We start from the raw sequence: 26,977 nt of genomic DNA on the forward strand, positions 1-26,977 counted from the left end.
AGGAAGGCTTTTCAGTGTGAAAATAAGCTATTTTTTCAGCAATGCTTTAAATTATGATTTTTCATGGTACAGGATTTACTTACAAGATTGTATTAAGTTAAATGCGAAACATTTGAAAGCTTCCTTTGTGACTTTGGAGGTAAGAAAACAATATATGTAACACTAGATTTTAAAAAAATGTTCTTTCTATAGTGGTAAAAATGACTGAAATAATATATAGATAATAGCATATTATCTATTTTGTATTATAACAATTCCACCTCCCTGTTTAGCAATTTTAAATTAAAAATATTAAACATACTTTTGAAAAATAGCTCACTAAATTGTATGAAAGAAGAAATCTGTATTAACCATAAACTATACTGCAAGTGAGTTTAATATTAGGAAGTGATGAGTCTGACTTTGCTCAAGAGATTTCGTTTATCTTGTTACAAAGAGAATTTGGAATGGAAGATAATGCCCAGGGCCAGCTGTGCAAGGGATGAGGGTAGGAAAACATTCATAATGCCCATATCCTCTGTACGGTAGGGAGAAGGAAATGCCAAGTTAAGCGAAAGAACAGTACAATGCAACTGAAAGACTCTTATTCTAAGCACTTCAAAGCATAAATTGTCATTACTTATGTGTTAAGGGAAATATGGTAATATAATTGAAAACTCCTGTAGGCAGCTGCAACCCTGAACTCAGATTATTTTTTCTCCTGTGGAGATTTCAAGGAAAATTAGCATTTCAGTGTTTGGAAGCATGACACGTGCAAGAAAATTGGGTAACAGCATGAAAAAGGCCAGCAAGCAAACCTGAAGAAAGCAACCCATGAAGTCATTGGAAACTAAAGCTATAGGATACAAGTAAGTTTATTCATCATTAATGAGCTCTTGGAAAGCTTTAAAATATTAGTATACAAAATGGGGTTTTAAAATATAATTTAAAACTCAGAGAAGAGGTTCATCAATGAAATAGAAATAGCTTAAACAGGAACTGCTGAACTAGAGAGTTTACTTAAGTTATTTGTGAATAATCCTCAAGTCCACCAAAGAAGAAAACAAACGAGATGTCAGCACTTTTTTTTTTTTTTTTTTTTTTTTTTTTTTTTTTTTTGTCCATGTGGTTGCTGGGATTTGAACTCAGGACCTTTGGAAGAGCAATCGGTGCTCTTAACCACTAACCCATCTCTCCAGCCCAGTCAGCACTTTTAAAAGACAAGGTTACTTAAGGTATTTAATTGGAGGGAGGGGCAGACCTGATTAGGACAAAGTGGCAGGAGATTGATGAGTTACAGTTTTTGGAAGAGACAACAGAGACTCAGAAAGAATATACTAGTATCAAACAATAATCTTAAAACTCTTTCTCTCTCTCTCTCTCTCTCTCTCTCTCTCTCTCTCTCTCTCTCTCACACACACACACACACACACACACACACACACACACACTTACTCATACACATCTCTAAAGTAACTGATAAGAAAAGATCACCTACAAGTCATGATACTTTGACTGATAGCTGACTTCTCAGAGAAAAACAAGTCAGAGGGCAGTAGAAATCAAAGCATGAGCATCCATAACTACTAAAATATACTTCAAGAATTGCAAGTAGCTTTCTATTAAACAAAAAAGTGGAGATGCAACACCAAAAGACAGCTCTCTGAAGTATAATCTAGTTCTAGACTTTACTAACTTTGTAACACAATAAAATCGACTTCAAAGAAAAACTAAGGTTTCGAAGTACAAGGAAAACGAATTAGAAATGATAAAGGATATACCTGTAAATAGTATAGAAAATAAATAAATAATAACATTATGAATAATCACACATTTGCATATATTCGTAGAAAAGTAGAACTAGTTAAATATGAAATGGAAAAAAAATCTGAGTAGTCCTAAGCCCAGGACAATCATAAGAAGTCCATGTATCTTTTCCTTCCCTCTTCCTTGTCCCCACAAGCTACAGTACTGAGTAGAGGGAAATAGTAGACCTTTCATTGACTAAGTGTCTCCATCACAAAGGTGATACAGGAAAACCAGAAAGTTAAGGTCTTTCTGGTTGAGGAACCATCATCTTAGCCTACTTAAATCTTCATAAAACCCTTTGTAAACTGAATTTCACCCAGGCAAGAGATAGGGAAAAAAACAGAAGATTCGTATGTCTATAGAGCCACTGTAGTTTAAGCTAAAGTACCGATTATGTAGTTAAACTGGGGCCAGGTGTTCTAAATTGCCTTTTTGGGCAGAGCTAAGGAGATTTGTTCCTACTATTAAGAACTGTATTTATTGCTATGTTTACCAGACAATGAAGTTTTTGGCAAGCATTAAGAAGTGTTGTCTTCTAGAATTTAATTTTCAGCCATAAGAATTTTCACCCCCAGACTAAACAACCCCTAATTAAAAGCTTGATGCGATTTGTTCAAGGATATTTTCTTCTCAAACTCATTCCCTTTGAGCAGCAGGTTAAATTAAATGAATGACAACAATTATCTTTATTTTTCATAAAAATGTACTGATTTTTCAATTTTCTTCATCCAAAGTTGCCTGGAGGTCTGGAGATTGAGAGAGTATAGAACTCTAGCTGTCTCTTTGAGTAATGGTAAGGCTCTACATAGAGGCAAAGAACTGGGGGCTTCCTCCTTTGGTGACTACAATTTCATTTCTGGATGCCTGGAACTCATTTCTCATGAAAGTGCTATAAATGATGTTTGGCTTCCTAGCTGTCACATGAGACCTGTGGAATATAATCACCTATGGATGCTGATGCTGTTGTTCTTTGGGATCAGCATTTGTTTTTCTAGTTCCTTTCTCTAAAAATATGGCAGGTGTGTTTAGAGAGCAGAGCAGAATTCATGAGATATCCACTTAACCATCACTTTCTCTCTCTTTTTTTTTATTAAATATTTTCTTTATCTACATTTCAAATGTTATCCCCTTTCCTGGTTGTCCCTCCAAAAACGCCCTATCCCCTTCTCCCTCCTCCTGTTCACCAACCCACCCACTCCCACTTCCTATCCCTGGCATTCCCCTACATTGGGGCACAGAGCCTTCACAGGACCAAGGGCCTCTCTTCCCATTGATGATAGACTAGGCCATTCTCTGCTACATATGCAGCTGGAACTATGAGCCCCATCATATGTACTGTTTGGTTGGTGGTTTAGTCTCTGGGAGCTCTGGGGGGGGGGGCTACTGGTTGGTTCATATTGTTGTTCCTCCTATGAGGCTGCAAACCCCATCTGCTCCTTGGGTCCTTTCTCTAGCTCCTTCATTGGGGACCCTGTGCTCAGTCCAATGGTAGGCTGTGAGCATCCACTTCTGTATTTGTCAGGCACTGCATTTGTTGGCATCCACAATAGTGTCTGGGTTTGGTGGTTGTCTATGAGACGGATCCCCAGGTGGGGCAGTCTCTGGATGGTCATTCCTTCAGTCTCTGCTCCAAACTTTGTCTCTGTAACTACTTCCATGGGTATTTTTTTCCCTCTTCTAAGAAAGATGGAAGTATCCACACTTTGGTCTTCCATCTTCTTGAGTTTCATACAGTCTGTGAATTGTATCTAGGGTATTCCAAGCTTCTGGGCTAATATCCACTTATCAGTGAGTACATATCTGTGTTCTTTTGTGAGTGGGTTACCTCACTCAGGATGATATCGTTGTGGACATCAGTAAGATGCCTGTTAATGCTTAGGCCTTGCCCCACAGTGAGAGGAGACCCTTGTGGAGAAAATAATATCCCTGTTTGGTGTACAGCATGGAAACTTGCCCTTTAGTTATGATCAATATTAAATCAATTCTAGAAGTCTGAAAGACAACAGAATCTCCATCATCTTTAACTCCAGCCTGTTGTAATCATCTCCAGCAGCAGCCAAACTGCTTTTCTATCTACATGAAGACTTTGCAGTTCCTTAGCAAGAGCTTTACAGTTAATTTTATCACTCAAGCATTTGTAATATTTTTCAAAGTCATCATAGAAGATTTGATGCATCATGATGACATTTTCAAACATGCTCACGAGAGAAACTACATAGTTTTTGTCTGTCTGAATTTGGGTCACCTTGTGTAATAATAAAATCTCCAAACCCACCCCTGTTTCTGAAGTTTTCATAGTGTAATTTTTTTCCTTATAGCATAATAAATTCCATTTTGTATATATGCAATGCTCCATTATTCATTTATCTGTGGAAGGGCTTCTGGGAAGTCCCATTTCCTTACTGCCATGAACATAGCATCACTAAAACTGGATTGCAGCTATACAGGCGTCTCTGTGGAAGGATGTGGAGTCCTTGTGTATGTTCTCAGGATTTGTCTAGCTGAATCACATGGTAGTTCAAGTTTTAATATTTTGAGATACTCAAATACCTCAATACTGATTCCCATAACTGTCTTACTAATCTTGACTCTCACCAGCAGTGAGGAAGGGTTTGTCTTCCCATATATTTTCCCATTTTATTGACAGATTTCTTGGTAGTATCCACGCTGAGATGTAGTGTGATATCAAAGAAGTTTTAATTTGCATTTGCTTTTTAAAAATACTCATTGTCTATTTACGTTTGTTCTCTTGAAGACTATTCATTCATCTGTTGATTTTAACAGTCCATTTGTTTTCCAATCCGTTAATTATGTTTTCATACAATGTTTTAATATGACTCACAGTTTTATTTTATGCCTTTTCTACTTGCTTTTATTACAATGGCATTATACAATTACAATGCTTTTATACAATTTACATATGGCATTAGTTATTTTAAATCAATTGTAACTGATAATACTGAAATTATCTGAGCATTTAGCAAATAGTTACTAAACACTTACTGTAGCCACCACTGTTCCAGATATACAGTGTAATGATAATACTATACCTATAAGGGTCTTACATTTTAGAATAGGAAGCAGGTAATACCAAAATAAGCGGAAAATAAGCAAATTATATGTAACCTATGAGAAAATTATTTCTTTATAGAGAAAAAGAGAATGAAGTGTGAGGATTTGGAATATGGGATATGGTTGCTACAATGTAGAAGGGACAATAGGCTGCTCATTGGAATGGTAATATTGGGCATGTATTAAATTCATTTTTCTTGTTCAATATGATATTATTATAATAAATGGAGCATTTATTTGGGATTAATTGTGAATTTTCTTCTACTTGAGAACTGTTTATTTACTACACAGTAAATTACAGCTTCTCCCCTCCACCCCTACCACCCTTGAAGGATATGTGTGTGTGTGTGTGTGTGTGTGTGTGTGTGTGTGTGTGTGTGCAACTAGGAAGGGTTAACAGAGGAAGGGGGTGAAGAAAAATTGTTAGGGAGAGAGGGGGACAGTGGAACACACATGGTGATGAAGGCAGAAAGTGGGATAACTGGGAGGGTGTGGATAGAGTGGAGGTGGGTGGGAGGGTAAGGTAGACAAGGGGATGGGGAAGGAAAAACTAACACTAAGAGCCACATGGATATCTATTATTTTTACAATCTCTCTCTCTCTCTCTCTCTCTCTCTCTCTCTCTCGTGTGTGTGTGTAAATTGGCACGGGGGAGATAGCTTAATAATTACAAGTACACATTGCTCTTACAAGGAACACCGAGTTTCTTTCCCAACACCCACATCAGGCAGCTTATAACTGCCTATCATGCCAACTCCAAGGGATTTGACCTATGTCCTGGCCTCAGGCCCCTGCATTCATGTGTACATACCCATTTATAGAATACAAAAACACACACATACATAATTAAACATAATAAAATCAAGTTTAGAGTTATCCAACACAGGGGGATAATGGTCTCCAAGACACAATAGGTTATCAAACAAAGAACCTAGTGTAATGTATGGCTCTCTTTGGTTTGTTGATATCATAGATCTCTAAAATAACACGCTCTATAATCACTGCTACTGGTTGGTTACTCAACAGGATTTGAAAGTAAAACCCTATTTCTGAAGATACCACATACTTGGGGAACAGGGAAGCCAAGTTGATACTGGCCAGAAAGCTTTCTCTTTCCTGGCTAGTTTTCTTTTCTCTCTCTCTTTCTTTCTTTCTTTCTTTCTTTCTTTCTTTCTTTCTTTCTTTCTTTCTTTCTTTCTTTCTTTTGTGTTTTTTTTTTTATTTTTTTTTTTATTTTGGTTTTGGTTTTGTTTTTTTGAGACAGGGTTTCTCTGTGTAGCCCTAGCTGTCATGGAACTCACTTTGTACACTAGGCTGGCCTTGAACTCAGAAATCTGCCTGCCTCTGCCTCCCGAGTGCTGGGATTAAAGGTGTGCACCACCACGCCCAACACCTGGCTAGTTTTCATAGTGATAAGAGGTGCTATTAAGGCTGGCAGGGGAAGAAAAATAATCAACAGTCTTGCCCAAATGTGAATCCTGTGAGCTATAGAAATGACCAAGTCTAACAAGGTTTGCCCATTAGATTAAAAGTGGCATGTATATTATGGGAATAACCAACGATGTTTTTTTTTTTTTTTTTTTTTTGGTTGAATGTAAGGCCCACTTCACTGGACAAAATTAATGAATGACACTCCAAACCAGCCAAGAACCTGTGACTGGGCAGTTTGAAGAACCAACGATTATTGCTTTGCTAAATAGACGTAGTATTAAACTATCTTCTAAATACACATAGGTGAGTGTACGTCTCAGCCTTCATCAAATAAGCTTGTTTTTGCAGTAGACTGTGTGTGTGTGTGTGTGTGTACGTGACTCACAACTGGTCAAAAGGCAAAGCATAAGTCAGTGTGAGGTGTTCATCTCTAAGTGTTATGTCTTTCTCACACTCTCTTTATCAAAGGTTCAGGGAACATTATGAAAGAGCCAGAGGTTCGGGAGGACTATTGCAAAACAGGGGTTTCTGGATGTAACTGAGCTTCTGAACTCAAGAGCTCACAACTCTACCTGCAGCTGCTTATAATGGTCCCTGAGCCTTTGATAAAGAGAGTGTGATAAAGACATCACACTTAAGAGATCAGCACCTCACAGTAACATATGTTCTCCCTTTTGGCCAGTTGTGAGTTACATGCACATGTGTGTGCACGTGTGCATGTGCGTGCGCGCGCACACACACACACACACACACACACACACACACACACACACACAGACACAAGATCAAGCCAGTAAAAATTTCATACTGGATAGGGGAGGGATTCATGAAGCCTACTTTTACCTGAAGACCTCTTGGAAGTTGATAGCTGCTAGAAGGGGAAGGTTTCCTTCAGTAAGGCGCCACCTCCAGCGGTGGCCCTACATTCATGCTTATAGGCAGTGCTAACTGGATTCAGTGGTTTATTGTTACAAGGGGGAAGGAAATGAAGGGGTTTAGGAGACATGGGTCTGTTGGAGTTTGGGAAGAATAGGGAAAAGTGGGAGTTAATATGATCAAAACACTTTATATACATATATGAAAATCTCAAAGAGAAAACAAAAATATTTCGTCTATATAAGACATGTTTTTTTCCCTAAAAGCTTATTCTACAGGAAAAAAAAAACCCTTATAGCTGAATTTTAAAGTATTAGGGTCTGAAAGACCATATAGCATCAACACTTACAGTTTTGCTTCTCTCTTCTAAACTTACATAGCAATCTTTATTGCCTACAGTATACCCCCACCTACCTAACTATTTTTATGGAAAAGTTTACCTCCATTTGTGTTCCCCATCTCAATCCACTGCATCCCAGTCTACCCTCACCTAGTTTAGAACAGTGGATTCATTTTCTATAATTTTTTTTCCTCATTGCCAGGACCTGATTAATCAGAAACTTACTGTGGGCTTAGATCTGCCCTTAGCCTGGCCAGGCATTTCACCCTTCTCTAGCACCTGCACAGCAGAGGCATCCCAAAGGCTGTGAGCTTTGAAACGTTGAGATTTTGATAAATGTATTCTTTGATTAGAGTGTCTTTTTCTATTTTACCTCTTCATATTCACTCATCCCTTAATTGGTGAAGATAAATATTGAATTCCTACTGTGTTTCAGATAATGGATATGCTAAGGTTAAAACCAGAATACAGTAGACCTGTTCTTATAGACATGGAGTTTGCAATCATCTCTTACAGATTGTCCTCTTTCCAGACTCAAGCACTTTATCTAATACCCCTTCTCCATGATATGCACATATTAAACTAATTGTGCTACTTTTTGGAAAGCTTGGGTTTTGGCGAAACTTGTAGCTTTTTTGTGTCCAAATCATTGTTTTGCATTCCCTAGGTTCTGAGATATTTATATTAAAGAGTAGTCTGTTTGTAACATCTCTCCCTACAAAGCCCAGAACACATTGGATAGCAAATCAATTTGAACTTAAATTTTAGGCATGGTACCAGAAAGCTAGCTTGTTAAAGATATTCCTAAGGAAGTTACTGGCTACGTATACAGTTTTTACCCCTTCTCTTTAGACTTGCTAGGCTTCATGAGCATATACAAAGTTTATTTTCTAATGTACACTTCTATAACACACCTGCACTTTATTTTTAATGTTTTATAGGGAATATTTCTATCCTCAAAGATAATAATGTTTTCACAAACATGAATTTTTTCATAAAAACCTTCAGGTAGACACAGCTAATGGTTTAAACCTTATCTTGCATTTATTTTCTCTTTCCAGAGAACTCATTCTTTCCTCGAAATTTTTAGGAGCAATAACGTTCCTTTTCCCATTGAGCTGCATGCTAATGTATTAGGCAGCCCAAAGAGGAAATATATACCTTGCTCTCCTCTTCTTAATGCCATGGTGACTGTAGGACTATTTCTAAGTAGGATTATTTTCAGCTGTCTTGAGAAATTCTGCTCCTGGTGCAGTGCATTGCAGTGTTTTTATATTGATTTATTTGAAGGAAATGCATTATATGGTGCGGTTTTCTAAGGTCTCCTTCCTCTCCTCAATATCTACAACAGCTACAACTCTTTTGCCTGGATTAGACAGAAGCAACTCATGAATTCCACATTGAAATTTTAGTAGCAGTGAGAGCGCTAAAATTACATGCTCACTTGTAAGTATGTGAAAAAGGGTGTTCTAAGTCTGCAGTCTGAAGAAACAGAAGATGCTAATGAGAACCGGTGGGATGAGTCAACAAGATTTAGTAAGAACCGAAACAGTATTCTGTGAGCAGAAATGTTTCTTTAAATTCAGTTGGCTAATCACCATCACCACAATTCTACTAGAAGGAAAAAAAATAATGATGTGAGTTTACAAAGTCTAAAATCTTATCTGGATATCTATTGAGGACCTCTTATCAAACCATCGTACCACACTTGGACTTTTTATACAAATTAATTTTATATGAGAAAGTAGCACATTTTAAAATAGGCATGTATCCAGTTAGGCTATGAATATAATTCATGTACAAGTATTCAGGAAGAATCAAATGTAATGTACCTTTTCTGTCTCCATCTTTCTTGACACTTTCCCTTTGTCATGACTGCTTCTGAAACATAAATTGACCCAGTTTGTAATTTCATCAAAATGTAAGTTGGAAAATCTTTATTAAATATCAATAGTCTTTACCCTGGAGCTGGTTTTGTTTTCTCTTTTTTCTCATTTGTTTCTTGTCCAATAACAGTTTCTGTAAGATATTAAATGAAAGAAAGGCCATTTAAATAGAGAGCTATCAATGGGTCTGCATATGTGCACACATGATGAGTATGTGTGCGTACATATGTGTATGTATGCATTAGAAGGTAGAAGCATTATTTGAAATTTAAAAATAAACAAGTTCACCTTAGATTAATATAGTATCCTTCTTTTATAAGCACAAATATCCTGCAACATCTTTCATTGCATCCAAGCAGTTCATCAGAGCAAGAAATACCAATGGTGGAATTTAATGCTGTGTTGTACCCCAATAGGATGTAGGAATTAAATATCTATAACGTATGCAGGAAAACCATTCATGAGAAAGAAGAATAACCTGGATGTCTATGGATAAGGACATAAAAGCATTCCATTGGACTGGCTAGAGGGTACAAAGGCATTCTTCCTTTTTATGCCAGAGAATATATACTCAACAGTTAATTTAATGTAAAGCATTTGTAGAATTCATTTGGATAGATACTGGAGACTACAAAAAATAGTGAGGCTAAATGTATCTCATGCATTTATGCATTCTTAATTCAAAAATATATCCCAGCATTATTGAATTGATGCCTACTGCCCAAATGACTAGACCCCACTGTGGCCATATCAATACATGATACCATCAATGTCCAGTCCGTGGGCGGCAGATTCATTGAAATAAGTCATCTGAGTGGCCTCGGCCTCTGCTTCAGCACTGATGATCTGCTGCGCCACAGCCTCCACGATGGGCATCACCATGGCAGCAGTAGAGGTGTTGCTAAGCCACATAGATAAGAAGGCAGTGCTGCTCATGAACCCCAACGTCAGCCTGAAACGAGAGGGTCTTTAGTGCGGAGCTGGGCTGTGGAGCTCATGTAGCTCTCTACAGTCAACTATTTCAGAAGTGTTTGCAAGTTGGAAATAATGTACTTCAGAACACAGAAGGTCAAGTTTCTGCCCTGACGGGGGACTCCAAGTGTGTTTACACAGACAGGTAGAAATTTATTAAGATATATGCCCCTTAAGGGTACAAAGAGAACATTCTTTTCAAAATCAGATAATAACTTAAATGTATACCTAACTGCAAATTGGTCTGTAGCAAAACAGCTTGAGTGTGACCCTAATACTTGAGTATGTTTTTTTTTTTTTTTAATGAATAAGCTACTTGTCTCTAGACCCAAGGAAGAGGAAGGGTCCATCCACCCAAGAGAATCCCCTGCTTTTGTTTTACCTCTGGATCATTTTTCTGTGCAGCAAAAGGAAGTAGGAACAAGATTCCTATTTATAAATCTTCCTTTCACTCATTCATTCTCCTGGTTCAATATATAGTGGGTGGAGAAAATGGCTACAATCACTTGCTAAAATGAAGCTTGAGAATTTTCTATAGATTCTATTAGTTATGATTTCCTGAACCTAGCATTCCTTCCTGTTGTCAAGAATTAGATTTATTACTTGTCTTTTCTTATACATAGAGTAATTCATCCTTAAAATAACACATCTAAGACTTTGGGACTTAAACCATTTCTATAAAACTTCAGCATGATATTTGAGCAGGGGCAGGGGGTTGATCTGATAGGAGATGCCAAAAATCATTCAGAAGGAGATATTTCTATGACGTGCTAATTATATAATCACCTTTTAAAAATTAGCTCTATATAGACAATTCTTTAACGTGTTTCCAACTTAAGTTGATGAATATTTTGAGTATGATGAATATTTTTATGTGTGAAACAACATAAGACATCTTAGAAATATGCTTAAACAGAACTTACTCTTAATTTAAAAAATAAAAACTGTATACTATCATTAAAAACTAACTTGTAGTATATATAGAATGTATAATTTTTTTCCATGTTAAAAAAATTAGCATCATGTGAGGCTTCAACTGGTAGAAATGCCTTAAACCGAAGAGGCAAATAATGATGTAATGAACAGGAGTCCTGCCTAACTGCACACTGCAATGTCCTCTCTCCTGGAACAATGACCAAGGAAAAGATTTCTATGGTACCTGTACTGGCTAGTTTTGTGTCAACTTGACAGAAGCTGGAGTTATCACAGAGAAAGGAGCTTCAGTTGGGGAAATGCCTCCATGAGATCTAATTAGTGATCAAGCGGGGAGGTCCCCTTGTGGGTGGGACCATCTCTGGGCTGGTAGTCTTGGTTCTATAAGAGAGCAGGCTGAGCAAGCCAGGAGAAGCAAGCCAGTAAAGAACATCCCTCCATGGCCTCTGCATCAGCTCCTGCTTCCTGACCTGCTTGAGTTACAGTCCTGACTTCTTGGTGATGAACAGCAGTATGGAGTGTAAGCTGAATAAACCCTTTCCTCCCCAACTTGCTTCTTGGTCATGATGTTTGTGCAGGAATAGAAATCCTGACTAAGACAGTACCCAAGAGGAAAAGGTACTATTCCACTGTATTTACATAATAAATATATTTAAGAGAATTATATTCATAAGATAAAGTTCTAAGTAATATATTTTGTCATGTTTGTCTCAGATGTGCCATATATACACAGAGAATTGTGCATAAACATACATGCATAGTATTAGTATTTTAGCAAAGAAATTTGCTCTACAGAAATTTGCTCTACATAGAGTCTCCTATGCCCTTGAAGAAATTATGCAACAGAAGTCAATTTATTTCCATATTTTCCAAAGGATGATAAGAAGGAGAAAAACCACCTAAGGCTTTAAAGTAAAGCATTATGCAAATTATTATGACACTGAAAGTGTTCCTTAGCTGATGTTCGTGTTCATAACAAGAGGTGGAGTAGAACCCAAATAACCAATTAATTCAATGGAATGAAAAACATTCATTTCAGTGAAGGGGAATCAGTCAAATGAGTAATTTCACGTACGGAAGAAAATTCTCAATTGATTGTTTCACTTTGCAACACTTGATTTGAAAAGAAAAATGTGTTCACCTTGAAATTTTCCTGCACAGATTTGTATTCTGTCAGTAATGTCTTTGTCTTTGGTTCTTAACATCCTCCCTGTTGATAAAGGATGCTCTTGAATGAGTTTTGAATGTGTAATCAGCCAAATAAACAAGATGGAATTGAAATCTACTCTGAAGTATATTAAATCTCCTGTGCTGGGGTTCAAGGCGCCTCTCATCTTTGACTCCAATGGTGTGTTAAAGCTGAGAGCGCTGTGTGCATCTCTTCCAATCTCCCTGAAATTTGACCTGAACTAAAAGGAAACTAGTTGCTGTTTCCCTCCTACCCCTCAAGCACTCTTCACATCGCCTTCATGATTATCCTGCTGCCCAAGGCAGTTCCTGCATTACTTACTTAAATTTTGCTGGGCACACAACCATATGCTTAGGATACAATGTGGGTGCTGTATACATAATACTCACCAGGCTGGATTCACCCCCACCATCATCACCATCCTCAGAGCGATCCTCTTGTGCAAATTCCATTTTTCTATTGATGTTGCTAAACAGATGACTCCAATTAGCAGAAGGTGAAAGTCTTTGAAATAAGCAGAAGCCACCTGAAATTGCAATGAAAGCCATGATTATGTATCTTGGTCCAGGAATGATGTACAACTGACACTCTTAGGCTACTACTCTTAACTGTGACCTTCAACTGTGCAATTTTCTATTGTGTCAAAGGACATGTAAATGTGTTTGAATACACACTGTATATAGTTTCACCCAGAAACAACACTATTTTAAAGAATACAGGAAAATATACATACAAAAAGCACTAAATTTTTAAAAAATGAGTCACGTCGTACAAGTGGTGCTATGCTTTAATTTCTCCATCTATAAACTGATATTACTGTTAAAATATCTTATAGTGGAGTACCAATGACTAAAATGTCAGGGAATTTCACATTAGTCCCCACATTTTCAAATCTTCATCCTCACCAACCTGAATTCATAACTTTATCATAACTTTACCTGTCTTCTGATAAGCATAGTCTTCCTTCATATTTGAATGATTTCATCTTCAAAGTAGTTTATTATGAAACAAGTGTCTTTACCTAAAGACTGCCATTTTAAACCACTTTTACTTATCATCACTCAGAGAGGAACAGAGTGTCAGTCATTTTGAGCTACTACTTGCCAGAGTAATTCCAAAGAATTACCCAACATGTTTAATACAAATCTCCTGACTCTGTTAAAATTGTGTGTTCAGTTGGGTTAGAATCTCAACTCTTTTTTTTTTTAATTAGGTATTTTCCTCGTTTACATTTTCAATGCTATCCCAAAGGTCCCCCATACCCACCCCCCCATCCCCTACCCACCCACTCCCCCTTTTTGGCCCTGGCGTTCCCCTGTACTGGGGCATATAAAGTTTGCAAGTCCAATGGGCCTCTCTTTGCAGTGATGGCCGACTAGGCCATCTTTTGATACATATGCAGCTAAAGACAAGAGCTCCCAGGTACTGGTTAGTTCATATTGTTGTTCCACCTATAAAATTCCGGATTTTTCTCCCACTGGCCTTCACAAAACCTTTAAATGACAATTTATCGTATATTTTCCCAAAAAAAAAATGGTCTAGCATTTTTCCCATTTTCAGAATGTCTTTAATTTTAATAAATTTACTCATAATTTGATAGAGAAAGCATCTCAAGCAACTGGTATTTAGAACTAACATTAGGAAATGCTTCATAAAATCAAACCACCATGCTATGCTGAGCAGTCAGACCATGTTTTCTGAATACACTGGGGGGGGGGGGGGTGTCTATCCTGTGTACCTCTGGGCTTTTCTAAGTTTTAGCTGCTTCATGTTCGTTTCTTCTCTTTAGATAGTTTGGAAAGCCTTTATGCAATGTCGGTCCATAGGATCCAAAGTGATGCTCTTTAACAATGGTCACTATATGCTGGGCTAACAATTCCGAGGGGCTATGCTGAGACTGAGTTGACTGTATGTGTTGGAAAATGGAACGATACTCCTGTTCCTTTTGTTGCTATGAATTAGATCCCAGCAAAGCATTCATTCCTGAGCCAAATAAGCCGTTGCGTCATACAGGGTCCTCATCAAAGGCATCCATCCGGACATTGACCTGGGCCTCTCGAGTAATGGAAAAGGAAGACTTCCCTGAGGAAATGTCTTCTTTGTTTCCCAGCTTGTCATTGCTTTTAGAGGTCTTTCTTGGGGGAGGAGGCGAACTTTTCTCCTGGACCTCCTTGTGTGCAGTCACCGGGAAATTCTTTTCTGGCAAAAAGCCCCTGTGCTCACTTTTGCTCCTCTGGGATGCTCCACACACCTCATTTCAGGATCTTTCCGTGAAAGGCTTCTCCTCCAGCTCCTCTGCTTCCTGCATCTTTTCCTTCGTTGCGTGCAGGCTCTCCCTCTTGCCTGACTTCTTCCTGGTTTTTGCTTGTATTGGCTATGACTTTAGACATTAATCTGGGCTCACCATCAAACTCAGGTTCCTCCCTACTCTTATTTTTGTCCTTATCTTGGTCATCCATCTCCTCCTTCTGGAAGTCAGCCATCTTCTTAAAGTCATCCTGGAACTTAAACCTTTTGGGCAACTGGCTGCTTCGAAGGGCTTCTCGGTGTCCGTTTGGGAAACAAATGGATCAGATTTCATTTTTTGCATCAGCATCAGAGAAGCCCCCTTTCTCCCGCAGCTTCTCTTCATCAATATTTGTTTCTGTTTTTTATCCTTCCTGGTCTCTGCCTTCTGCTCTTCCAGGTACATTTGTGTGTGTGTGTGTATGCTGCTCTTCTCGAAGCAGCGCTCTCCTCATTCTGAGATGAACCACATGCAAAGCCAGTGGCTGGTGGACTCTTACCCACAGGGCTTTTTCTGGATGGACTCAAAGACCCAGAGCCATGGTAGATCTGACCTAGTGTGCTCCAGACTGATATCCAGAGCCACCTGACATGGATAAACTCACCTGGATGTATTAGAAAGTGGAGGACTAGGGTTTGGCAGGGGGCTAAGACATGGTGACCTTTGCCTAACCATCATAGACTGGAGGGGATTTTAAGAACAGGGCTTCTGGCTCAGGGACTCAGATCAGAAATCGAGGCTCGTGATGCAGAACCAGCACCATAGGTGGTGGCCTCTGGCCAAGGCTTTGCGCTCTTAGACCCTTTTATATCTTGAGAAGTGCCTCCAGAGAATATCTCATATCCTCATATCCCTGGCTATCACCAGCTTCCTGAAGTGGCCGGTTATCTGGAAGAGGACGTTTTCTCTTCTGTAGACTTGCGCTTAGACAGCTCAATTCTGCTGTGGTCTGAGAATGACTGGGGAATGAGGAGCGTCTTGACATATCAGAGGATGAGTTAGAGTTTCTAGAACAGCTCCTGAACCGTGGTGAAGGGTACCTTCTCTTTGGGTATCTGGATTGAGAACAGTCTCGATGAGGGCTATATGCTGGTAATTCTGACAATTGGAACAGTAGTTTCCATAGCCACCTTGGTTGTACTGGCCCCTTGGATAAAAGCCTCGGTTTTGCCCACAGGCCTCCTGTATCCTCTGTTGTGACCTTGGAAATCTCAATTCTGATATACTTGAAGGTGATTCCTTTCTCTGTTATGAGCTGTGGCATATGATCTGGAATGAGACCTAGAACTCAGCCTGTGCTTCCTTGAATGAGAGACAGATCAGCTTCGGCATCGAGACTTGGAAAACAAATGAGACTGAGATTTTGATGTAGATCTTGAACAAGAAGAGCAAAACCAGACCAGGATTTTGTTTGTTTTTGCCGTCTTGGAAGAGATCAAACCTCAAAGATTCTATGATTGCTTGAAACTCACAGCAAAAGCTGTGTTTGAGAGGCTGGAGGGATTCACTTGTTCAGAGTGATTGCTATAGTCAGTCGTGGTAACTAACACATGTCTTTATTCCTACCACCTGAACCGGCCGGGGAGCCACTACAGCTCAACCTGCCAGAAGCTCGCACCACGCCTGCCCTCCTTTACATCTTTTTAAGAATGAGAAGAATTAAATGTTTCACAACAAAAGAAATGACAACCATTTGAGGAGCTGCAGAGGCTCTCATTTGAGACCCAAGGGATGTCTGATAGTTTCTTCTCCCCCATCCTCCGTGAATTTCTTCAATGATGAAACATCTGGAATTTCTAAGTAGGTCCTGTTGTCGTTCTGACCAGCCCTCCTCCTCCTCCCTCTTCCCTCCTCCTCCTCCTCCTCCTCCTCCTCCTCCTCTTCTTCTTCTTCTTCTTCTTCTTCTTCTTCTTCTTCTTCTTCTTCTCCCCATAACTTGCAACTGCTTACTTAACTCTATGCTCTCAGTCTTATGCCTGACACCTATCCTGTGGCTTCAGAAACTGATGTTTTATATATATATATATATTTATTTTTATTACATATTTTCCTCAATTACATTTCCAATGCTATCCCAAAAGTCCCCCATACCCTCTCCCCCATTTCTCTACCCACTCATTCCCATTTTTTTTTTTTTTTGGCCCTGGCGTTCCCCTGTACTGGGGCATATACAGTTTGCATGTCCAATGGGCCTCTCTTTCCAGTGATGGCCGACTAGGCCATCTTTTGATACATATGCAGCTAGAGTCAAATTATCGAAATCTTGACACAAACTAGGAACTCTGTAAATAAAATTGAATAAATTAAGGAGGAAGTAAAGAATTCTATGATTTCTGAGCTCTTGCCTTCCAAATGTCTGTATTCAGTCCTAACCCTTCCAGCCACCCAACTCTGTGCCATTATTTGCTATAACTGTTTTAGTATATTGATTTTCCAGTGTGTCTATTCCTGTAAACACCTTTTTCCCTTAATAGTTTGTTCCTTGTTCTTTGAGAAGTTTTTCTTGGCCTACTTTGAAATAGTTCTAATCTGTTCTCACAATTGCATATACTTTAGAAGGTTTCATGTGTGCCCTTCTTGTTTTATACATTTGATGGCAAATCCTACAGACTTAATTCCTATCTCTGTGTGACTAACATGCATACTACTATCTAACACAGCAGAGATCAACTACTTGTGGAATGAGTGGTGACTTCAACACTCTTGGTATTCTGACAGAGAAGTCCAAGTTCCAGAATGTGAACCCAAAAGAGATTTCCATTTTCCACAAACATCTACGTCTTAGTGGTTCAAAATAACAGACACCGTCTCAGCTCAAATATCCTTCAAATGCTCTCTTCCTCCTGTTCTCTATCTCATGAAGACTAAAACTCCATCTAGTCTGTGGACTAAGTCAAATTTCAGAGTTATCTGAAATTCCCTTTTCATTTCCAATATGTGTGTTCTGTTCCTTTTACTGTCTCTGTATTTTAAATGCATTGAATCTTCTCTGTTCACACATGATCCCACCATTAAGGTTCCACCATTGTTTTCTAACCGATCCTACAGCACTGTTAGTCACTTTTATGAAGGGTGAATCTAGTCATGTCATCAACCCTTTTATTCCCTTTCAGGTAATTCTGTGGTACCTGAGAACTAATCCTATATCCTCTATTTGTCAAACATAATCGATCTAAATTCAGGCTCACTGAATCTCTCCAGCTCCATCTTTTTACCACCTGATTTCACCCAATTGTTTTCTGTGTATGTATTCTCCAAACAACAACAACAAAAAAATAATTAGACATTTGATTTCAACTTAAGCTGTAATCACCTTTTTGCATTTTCTACAAACTTCTCATCTTCCTTCATAGATTAAAACAGATGTGAGTTTTTCCAAGATTTCTTTTCTGGGCCCCTAATCTGGACTGCATGGTAGTTCTGTGTGTTATAACAAAACCATGTATATTGTGTTGAATTTTTCATTTCATTAGACTAGATAACGTTGAAGATAGAATGAATTATATTGATCAGATAATTATGAACTTATCACATACATAGCACATACAGTTTGTGTTTAATAGGTATTTAATTACCAAGTCCCTAGGTTCAAGAATCTTGAAAGTTATTAAATGAAAAGAAGTAAATTATCAGAGAAGGCAGTACAGTTTGGTGAGCATACAGGAGATACTTCTTCAAGGCATAGTTAAGTTTAAGAGGAAGTAACCACTTTTTCCTAGGAAGTGTGGGAAGTTGGTCTATAAGACCTAATACTGGTCCTTACACTGGGATACATCGCATAAACCATCACCAAACCCAGACACTATTACATATGCCAACAAGATTTTGCTGACAGGACCCTGATATAGCTATCTCTTGTGAGGCTATGCCAGTGCCTGGCAAATACAGAAGTGGATGCTCACAGTCATCTATTGGATGGAACACAGGACCCAAATAAAGGAACTAGAGAAAGTACCCAAGAGTTGAAGGGGTCTGCAACCCCATAGGTGGAACAACAATATGAACTAAACAGTAACCCCAGAGCTCATGTCTCTAGCTGCATTTGTAGCAGAGGATGGCCTCGTCGGCCATCAATGGGAGGAGAGGCCCTTGGTCTTGCGAAGATTATATGCCACAGTAAAGGGGAATGGCATGGCCAGGAAGCAGGAGTGGGTGGGCTGGGGAGCAGGGCAGGGGGAGGGTACAGGGGTCTTTCAGAGAGGAAACTAGGAAATGGGATAGCATTTGGAATGTAAATGAAGAAAGTATCTAATAATAATAATAATAATAATAATAAACCCTAATACTGGAATTTTGAAAGTTGCTCCTTTTTGTGTTTTGCTTATGGAAATAACTCATTGACTGCTATAGCACTGTACTGGCTAGTTTTGTGTCAACTTGACACAGCTGGAGTTATCACAGAGAAAGGAGCTTCAGATGGGGAAATGCCTCCATGAGATCCAACTGTAAGGCATTTTCTCAATTAGTGATCAAGGGGAAAAGGCCCCTTGTGGGTGGGACCATCTCTGGGCTGGTAGTCTTGGTTCTATAAGAGAGCAGGCTAAGCAAGCCAGGGAAGCAAGCCAGTAAAGAACATCCCTCCATGGCCTCTGCATCAGCTCCTGCTTTCTGACCTGCTTGAGTTCCAGTCCTGACTTCCTTTGGTGATGAACAGCAGTATGGAAGTGTAAGCTGAATAAACCCTTTCTTCCCCAACTTGCTTCTTGGTCATGATGTTTGTGCAGGAAGAGAAACCCTGACTAAGACAGGCATGATGTTGTTGTTCCCTAAATCTATGTATGGGACTATTACATGAACATAACATTGGCTCTACTTTTTTTTTTTTTTATAAAAGATGGTAGAAGTCATTCTCTTGTCTTTCATCTTGAGTGAAACATAAAGTGGACATCAACAGAGCAGAAAGTTAACCCTTAACATACACCAAATCTATTGCTATTTTAAACTTTTATTTTATGTGTGTGTGTGTCTGTGTGTGTGTGTGTGTGTGTGTGTGTGTGTGTGTGTATGTGCATACACACATGCTTGTGCTTGTCTGAGTACATATGAAAGTAAAAACAGGGCACTGGATCCACTAGAGATAAATTTATAGGCAATTGTGAGTGGTTCAATGCCAGTTTGTGGAATCATAGATCCTGTACAGGAAGAGGTGCTCTTTGCTGCTGAAACCTCTACAGCTCCTCTACTGGGCTTTGAACTTGTAACTTTCAGCCTCTGGAAGGAAATACATTTCAATTGTTTGTAAGTTCCCAGCTTCAGTTAATTTTGTTATTTTGTTTTAGACACCTGAATGAATAGTTGATACATTTAAAATTATAACTCTGCTTGAAGTTACATAATAAAATCTCATGCTATCTTTGTCTATACCAGAATATCAGTCAACCTTTTCTCTAGTGTATCCATGAAGTATAAACTTCCTGAAAGTTAGTCATTAGCAGCCTTCTTGTTTATCAGACTGATAACTATGGTATCAAAGTACTTATGTTAAGTAATACTTATTTTACTTGCTAATGGATATCAAGCAAACAAAGATAGCAGGGCAAAAGTATGAAGAGTTTTTTAACTCTGAAACTATGTGCAAGCACTGAAGAACGCTCAGGAAACATTAATAGTTCACATGAGGTTGGTACTATCAACAGTTTTAGGGAAATCTCTTGTTGTCTTGGAATGTATCTCCAGAAAATGAGGGTAAACAACTGCATTAGCAAGTGACTAAGCACAAGAATATGTTCAAAACTATATTCTTTTATGGGTATAGTGGGGCAGATGTTAAGAAGGGTCTTTATGTAGCTCTGGCTATTCTGATACTCACTGTGTAGACCAGTGTGGCCTCTAACACACAGGGATATTCCTGTCTCTGCCTCTGGAGTGCAAGGATTTAAAGTATGCACCACCATGTCCAGCAAAATGTCCTTGTAACCTATTTGATTCACTGAGGGATTATCAAACTTTTGAAAGGATAGATAGTAACTGTGTAAATATTCTAGGTATACTGTTGTTATTCTAGGTATATTGTTGTTATCATTTTGTTGTTTTTTGTTTTGTTTTGTTTTTATGTACGTGATCTCTGTAACATTTATTCAACTTTGTCAGTGGCATGCAAGAGCCAAAAGCAATATAAAATAAATGGCTAAGTTGTATTGCAATAAAACTTCACTTTGAAAATTAGGTACCAAGATGGATTGGCCCTCGGTTCTTAGACTATCAATCCTTTGCCAGCTAATATGGTCTACTTTGTAAACAAATTTGAGATTAAACTTAAAGAAGAAGGTCCATATTCTCTGTTTGCTGTTGTAGATGCTATCTAGCATTTCATATAGATCAGATATACTTGAGGAAGGACATTGTGTATAGCCTAACGTCCAGACAATCACAGAAAATTTTCTCAGGGACTAGTGATGTGGCTCAGCTGGTAGAGTGTATGCAGAGATCCCTAGGTTTTGGTATCAAAACCAAATAAAGCACAGCCCGGTGCATGCTATAGTCTCCGACATACAGCTGGAAGGTAGAGGCAGGGGGATAAGAAGAAGGCTCAGGTCATTCTTTGCTACATAGAAAGCTTGAGGCCAAGAGATTGTGAAATAAGTAACTAAAGGAAGGAAGGAAGGAAGGAAGGAAGGAAGGAAGGAAGGAAGGAAGGAAGGAAGGAAGGAAAAAAGGAAGTACTTGTGATTTAGAAATGACACTGATAAATATAACTATTTTGAGAGAAAAATGGATATGTCAAGTAAAATTCATGAGGTTTAAAGTCCGTTTACAAGATCAAGATAGTTACATTCCTGTCCCCAAATGGGATTTCATCTAAAATAAATATGAAATTTTTCAATTGAAACACCTGGGTTCCTGCCTAGTTATATAATTTATCAGCTGAGCAACCTTTGCCCAAATCAATAAAAAGTCATGAAAAGTAGTTCTGTACATTGTCTGTGAGCTCAATAAAAGTGTCCCTGTAAAATATGCTTTGTTGGTTAAAATTAATATGATTAAATACTTCACTTTAGAATATTTATTTAAGTTGTTTTATTATGCAATGCTTAAGTTTCTGGTCTGCATTTTAACTGATGTAATAGCAAATTTGACAGCCTGGTAATTGCTTCATCCTTAAAGCATTTGCTTCATTTGGATCCAAGGCTTTCACACCTTTCTGGTTTTCCTTTAATCCCAGTAACCTTATCTTCTGGTCTCCTTGCCTCATACTTTCTCTTCTCATTAACCTGTTCCTTGTTTTGTTGCTGTTTTTGTTGTTGTTTGCATTATTTGAGACCGACTTTCTCTATTCATCTTCAGATGACCTTCTATGTACAAGGCTCAGGGTGGCCTCAAGATTGCCTCCAGAGTACTTACATAACAGTTTTAAGCTTCCATAGCCAGTGTTGCCAATCTCTGAAGGTTGTAAAATACAACAATGTATTTTGATTTTCCTTCTTCCTTTTGTTTCTTTTTCTTCCTTTCTTTCTTTTTCTCTTGTTTCCTTTTCCCTCCCTCCCTCCCTCCCTCCCTCCCTCCCTCCCTCCCTCTCTCCCTCTCTCCCTCCCTCTCTCCCTCTCTCCCTCCCTCTCTCCCTCCCTTCTTTCCTTTTTTAAAATGTTCATTGGTGTTTCGCTGGAATGGATACCTGTGTAAGGAGGTCAGAAGCCCTGGAACACGAGCTACAGACAGCAGTGCCTGCTGTTTGGGGACTGGGAATGGAGCCTGGCCCTCTGGAAGAGCACCTGGGGCTCTTAACCGCTGAGCTACCCCGTCTCCACTTCAGTTTTATGTTTTCACTTACTTTCCTAAATGACCTCAAGTCATAGACTTTAAAGATATCTAAACGCTGGTGCCTGCCAGATCGAGTAACTCCAGGTGAGCCCATCTCTCATAAACCCCGAATGTCCAGTAAGCTGTATCCATACTTGTACCCCATACTCAACATCTACACTTAGGTACCCAATAAGCATTTCAAGTATACACGTAAGAACTAAAGCCCATGCTTCCACCCTTCCCCACAGCCAGTCAGCTTTCTACAATCATTCCAGTTTCCTGGATGCAAATCCATTTCTCTACCTGACAGGACAAACACCTAAGAGGCATCCTTGAATCTCTTCTTTCAATTGTGTGCTATATCTAGTAAGTAAAGGAAGTGAGCTAGATGGCTTTTCTTTCCAACGTTATTAACAATATAGTCGATATATGTGTCACAGCTCTGTTCTGGTCTCCACCTAGCTTGCAGCAGCTTGCCCATCTCCTCTTTGCTTACTTTCTCAATACAGTAGCTCAAGTTATTCCTTGAAAATCAAAGTCTGCTCAATATTCTCCATTAAGTTTCTACTTCCTTATTGATAAAAGTTTATCATGGACTTGTTGGCCACAGCCAGCTCAAATCTTATCATGGCCCCTCCCTGACACCCTCTTTAGTAGATTTGCCACTTAATCCTTTGGCTGTCATCATACTATAGGTACTAACCTGCCTTGAGGCTTTTGTAAGGGGGTGTTCTCCTTTAATGGACATTCTCCAGTACTTAAATAACTAAAATCTTTCTCTCCAGCTAAGTAGGATGTTTATTCTGATTTTAAAAAATTTATTAGAGTAAATAACTTTATCTAAATTGTTACCCCTACTAATCTTCACTAACTTTTTGCATTTTTTTTCATATCATCAAATATATTTAATTGATGTGGGGAGTAGATCTATGCATGTGTGTGCCCGTGTGTGTGCCCGTGTGTGTGCCCGTGTGTGTGTGTGTGCGCGCGCGTGCGCGCGCAAATGCCTATGCTTTGGTATGTGTATGTGGAGGCAAGAAGTGGACATCCCATATCTTTCTCCATCACTCACCACCTTATTTTCTGAAGACAGGTTCTCCACTAAATCTGTGGCTCAGCAATTGTGTAGATTAGTTTTCCAGTATGCAAACTCTGTCTTCTACTCCCTGGAGCTGACATTACAGGTTTCGGGTGCTACACCTGGCTTTTTGTGTGGCTGCTGAGGATCTACCTTCTTGTCCTTGCATTTGCATCTCGAGTAAATTAAACACTAAGCCATCTTTTCAGGACCCAGCAATTACATTTTAAACACATGATTTAGCTCATCTATTTATCAGATATATTGTTTACTCTCTCCATTATTCTAAAATAAATAGGAAATTTGTCTACTTTTATTCATAAAAAAATCTTCAAGTTTTATTTATTACTGTTTTCCAAGTGTCTGGCAGGCCTTACCCCATAAATATTTATTGAATGACTGAGTAAATGTGTTATATAACATCAATATATGCGTAGATTTTTCTCAAATGTTTTATTTATAAATGTACTTTCAACTATAGGGATAGTAATATCTGTTATAGAAGAGCAAATTGATCATACTCACTACTTAGCAGTTTAAATTTAACTCAACAGTGTAAAAATTCAATAGTTGTTAGTATTTTTTCAATTATAGCAATGTACATAACAAGGTTTAAATAGTCAGCATTGGCTTTAAAGTATGTGAATAAAATTACAAATATTGTGTCCAAAGAAAGACAAGCTTAGGGCTCTCCACTTGGACGAAGAGATTCACTTACTCAGAGATAGATCTGATATTCAAAACTGTTGACATGAGGTATATCAATGATGCAACACTCTCAAAACTGTTGATATTAAAAACTCAAGGGTTTTGTACCATCATTTGAACATTGTTTTACATGTTTTATTTGATTGTACACCCTTGATTTCTTGGTGGCATCCAGAATCATCTGGAATGTAAGCCTGAGAAGATGCCAATAAGGGATTTTCTAGATTAGGTTGGCTTCTAGGCATACCTGAGGGGGATTTGTCTAGGTTGGGTTAGTTGAGGTGGGAAAATTTGCCCTGTGTGGGTAACACTGTTCAATGGATTTTTTTCATGGACCTAATAAAAAGAAGAAACAATTGAGCTGAATGCTAGCATTCCTCCTTCTTTGCTTTCTGACTGCAGATACAAAGTTACCAGATGCCTTAAATTTCTGTTACTACTATTTCCCCAGAATGATAGACAACCAAATTGTGAGCCAAAGTTAACCATTCTTGCCGTAATTTGATCTTGTCAGGATTCTTTATTGCAGCAGCAGCAGGAAGCATAGTTAATTCATTAACCTGCTTAATTTTAAGTATTGTCAACAAGCCAAGTAACTAGTGCTAGTTCTGGAATGAGATAATAAGATGGAATGGCTGGTGGTGGCGATAGAGTTGAAGGTGGTAGGATTGAAGAGAGGAGTTAAGACCTAGAAATCATATGGACTAGAGCAATGGATCATATGAATATTTAACTTCCAAGAAACGCTACGTGCATTTATGATGTTCATTTGCAGAATAGATGTGAAGCAAAAACTGCATGGGTCAATGTAGTTGAATACCAGACTTAGTCTAAATGAAGCTGAACTTCTTGGAAGTCAAAATTGCCATTCTTGCGATTTACTGACTACCCACAACCAGAAAAACATGACGTGGAATGAGGTCATTTGTGGGACATAAAATGGAGGAAATGCCTACCCTAGGAGAGAGTTGTCTCTGAAGAATTCTTTTCCACCTCTAAGACCCAGGGGCTAGTGATGGTGTCACCTTTGAAAATAAAGGATTTCTGAACTGGTACTGCCAGCCACAGGGGTAAAGTACTGTAAGCTCCGGCAACATATTTGCTGTCTCTGACTAGTCTTCTCCACCCCTCTACATGTTCTATCACCTAAGAAATATAGAATTTGGGGCTCCAGATTTCTGAGAAGCTGAACCTCAGCGGAGAGGGAAAAGCAATAGAGGGATAACCCTTGCCATGCTCTTCTCCAAAATAATCATAATTAGAAAGGACAGAAGAAAAGTTGGGAGGAAGATCAAACATGGTATGGAAAGAGGAACAGACAGGATACTAAGTACAAAAATAATTTTGGCTCCTAATTGGGCACAGACTATGTGCAAATGAAGTAGGGACAATTCCTCTGATAGGAAGAGCTTAACCAAGACTAGTTAGAAAGAAAAATCTCCATCCACATGCAAGATGTGTCAGCATCCAGATAATGGCACTAGACCCAAGCAGAAGGCAGAAAGAAAGTCAGATTGCACTGACAGACAGTATGAACTTGAGGGCTTTCATAAGAATGTTGCTACTCTAAAGTCGTAAACACTTTAGGCAGTTATTTATTCACTACCTGGAGAAAGTGTAGAGATAAGTGTTCTGGTTTCAGGGTGTTTCCTGTATTTAAGGGGAAACTGAATTTATTTTCTTTAGATGGGTACCCTCAGACTGCATAAAGGTAAACAAGACAAACAAACAAAAAAAACCTAGATCTCAGCATGAATAAACTCCTCTCAGCAAGAACAAAATAGAAATGCACAGGAAAGCTAATTTGGCTTTATCTTTTTAAATACCAGCTTGCTGGATAGAAAAACAGGGAGCTTTTTTCTTCCTAAAAAGCACAAATTGTGCCCCCCCCCTTTCCCCATATTGTCAGTTTGAATTCTGTGGGATTAGGGAAATGTGCAAGATCTTAGGATGTGAATGAATGGCCCCTCTATTTGGGCAAAAGGAGCCAGCTATAAATGTCAGCAAGAGAAGATGGTCACGTTTCTCCTATAGACAAACATGACTCAAGAAGCTATGACCTGTTTGTTCATTCAAGATGGACAGACATGCAGACTCTCAGAGAAGGAGTACTCGGATATTTAGAGCACTTACAAAGAAACCTTATGTCAGGATCATGGCTCCCTTTAAGGACTTTTCTCAAATGATGTCACCACATAAGTAAGTAATCAAAATTTAACAGCATTTGAAGAACTTACCTGTGAAGAACGCATGATCCCAAACATGGGGAACATTAACCCAGGCAGTAGAGCTGTGATTGACAGGGGCAAGGCTTCTGTGATCCAAAATATGGCAATAACAAAGAGGATGTAGGCACATTGTGCTTCCTGCAAAGAACCAAGACAAGACATAAGGTGAAAAAAAAAATCATCACCTGAAATCAACCTTCAAATCATGACTGCTTTTTCTGGACGGTGCTTAGTGAGAGGGAGCTGTGGGAGTTTCTGCAGCATTAAGTTACCACCTAGTAGTTATCTTTAGGGGCTTGGAAGCAAAAGTTAATAAAGGTGGAAATGAAAGCTTGGAAAATCTCCCATTTCCTTTCATATTTCCTCCCAAACAGATTGTCTTCATGGCCATTTTCTGCACTCAAATTAGTGTCTATGGATGTCTATCTACACTCTCATTTGGTGTCTCA

General features: G+C 38.7%; 1 protein-coding gene and 1 pseudogene across 2 annotated transcripts in view; both read right to left on the reverse strand.

Annotated features, from left to right (window-relative positions):
• Slc13a1 (solute carrier family 13 (sodium/sulfate symporters), member 1) overlaps window positions 1-26,977 on the reverse strand; it is a 79,837-nt gene that overhangs the window by 35,890 nt on the left and 16,970 nt on the right. For both annotated transcript variants that reach the window (NM_019481.2, XM_006505140.4), the window contains exons 2-6: window positions 26,538-26,666; window positions 12,877-13,013; window positions 10,158-10,345; window positions 9,469-9,526; window positions 9,340-9,388 (exon numbers count right to left, since the gene is read on the reverse strand). In NM_019481.2, coding sequence (NP_062354.2) covers window positions 9,340-9,388; window positions 9,469-9,526; window positions 10,158-10,345; window positions 12,877-13,013; window positions 26,538-26,666 — 561 coding nt within the window. The remainder of the gene's footprint in view (window positions 1-9,339; window positions 9,389-9,468; window positions 9,527-10,157; window positions 10,346-12,876; window positions 13,014-26,537; window positions 26,667-26,977) is intronic.
• On the reverse strand, window positions 14,145-17,548 carry Gm20706 (annotated as a pseudogene).

Source organism: Mus musculus, chromosome 6 (genome assembly GCF_000001635.26).
Source record: "Mus musculus strain C57BL/6J chromosome 6, GRCm38.p6 C57BL/6J".
NCBI lineage: Eukaryota > Metazoa > Chordata > Mammalia > Rodentia > Muridae > Mus > Mus musculus.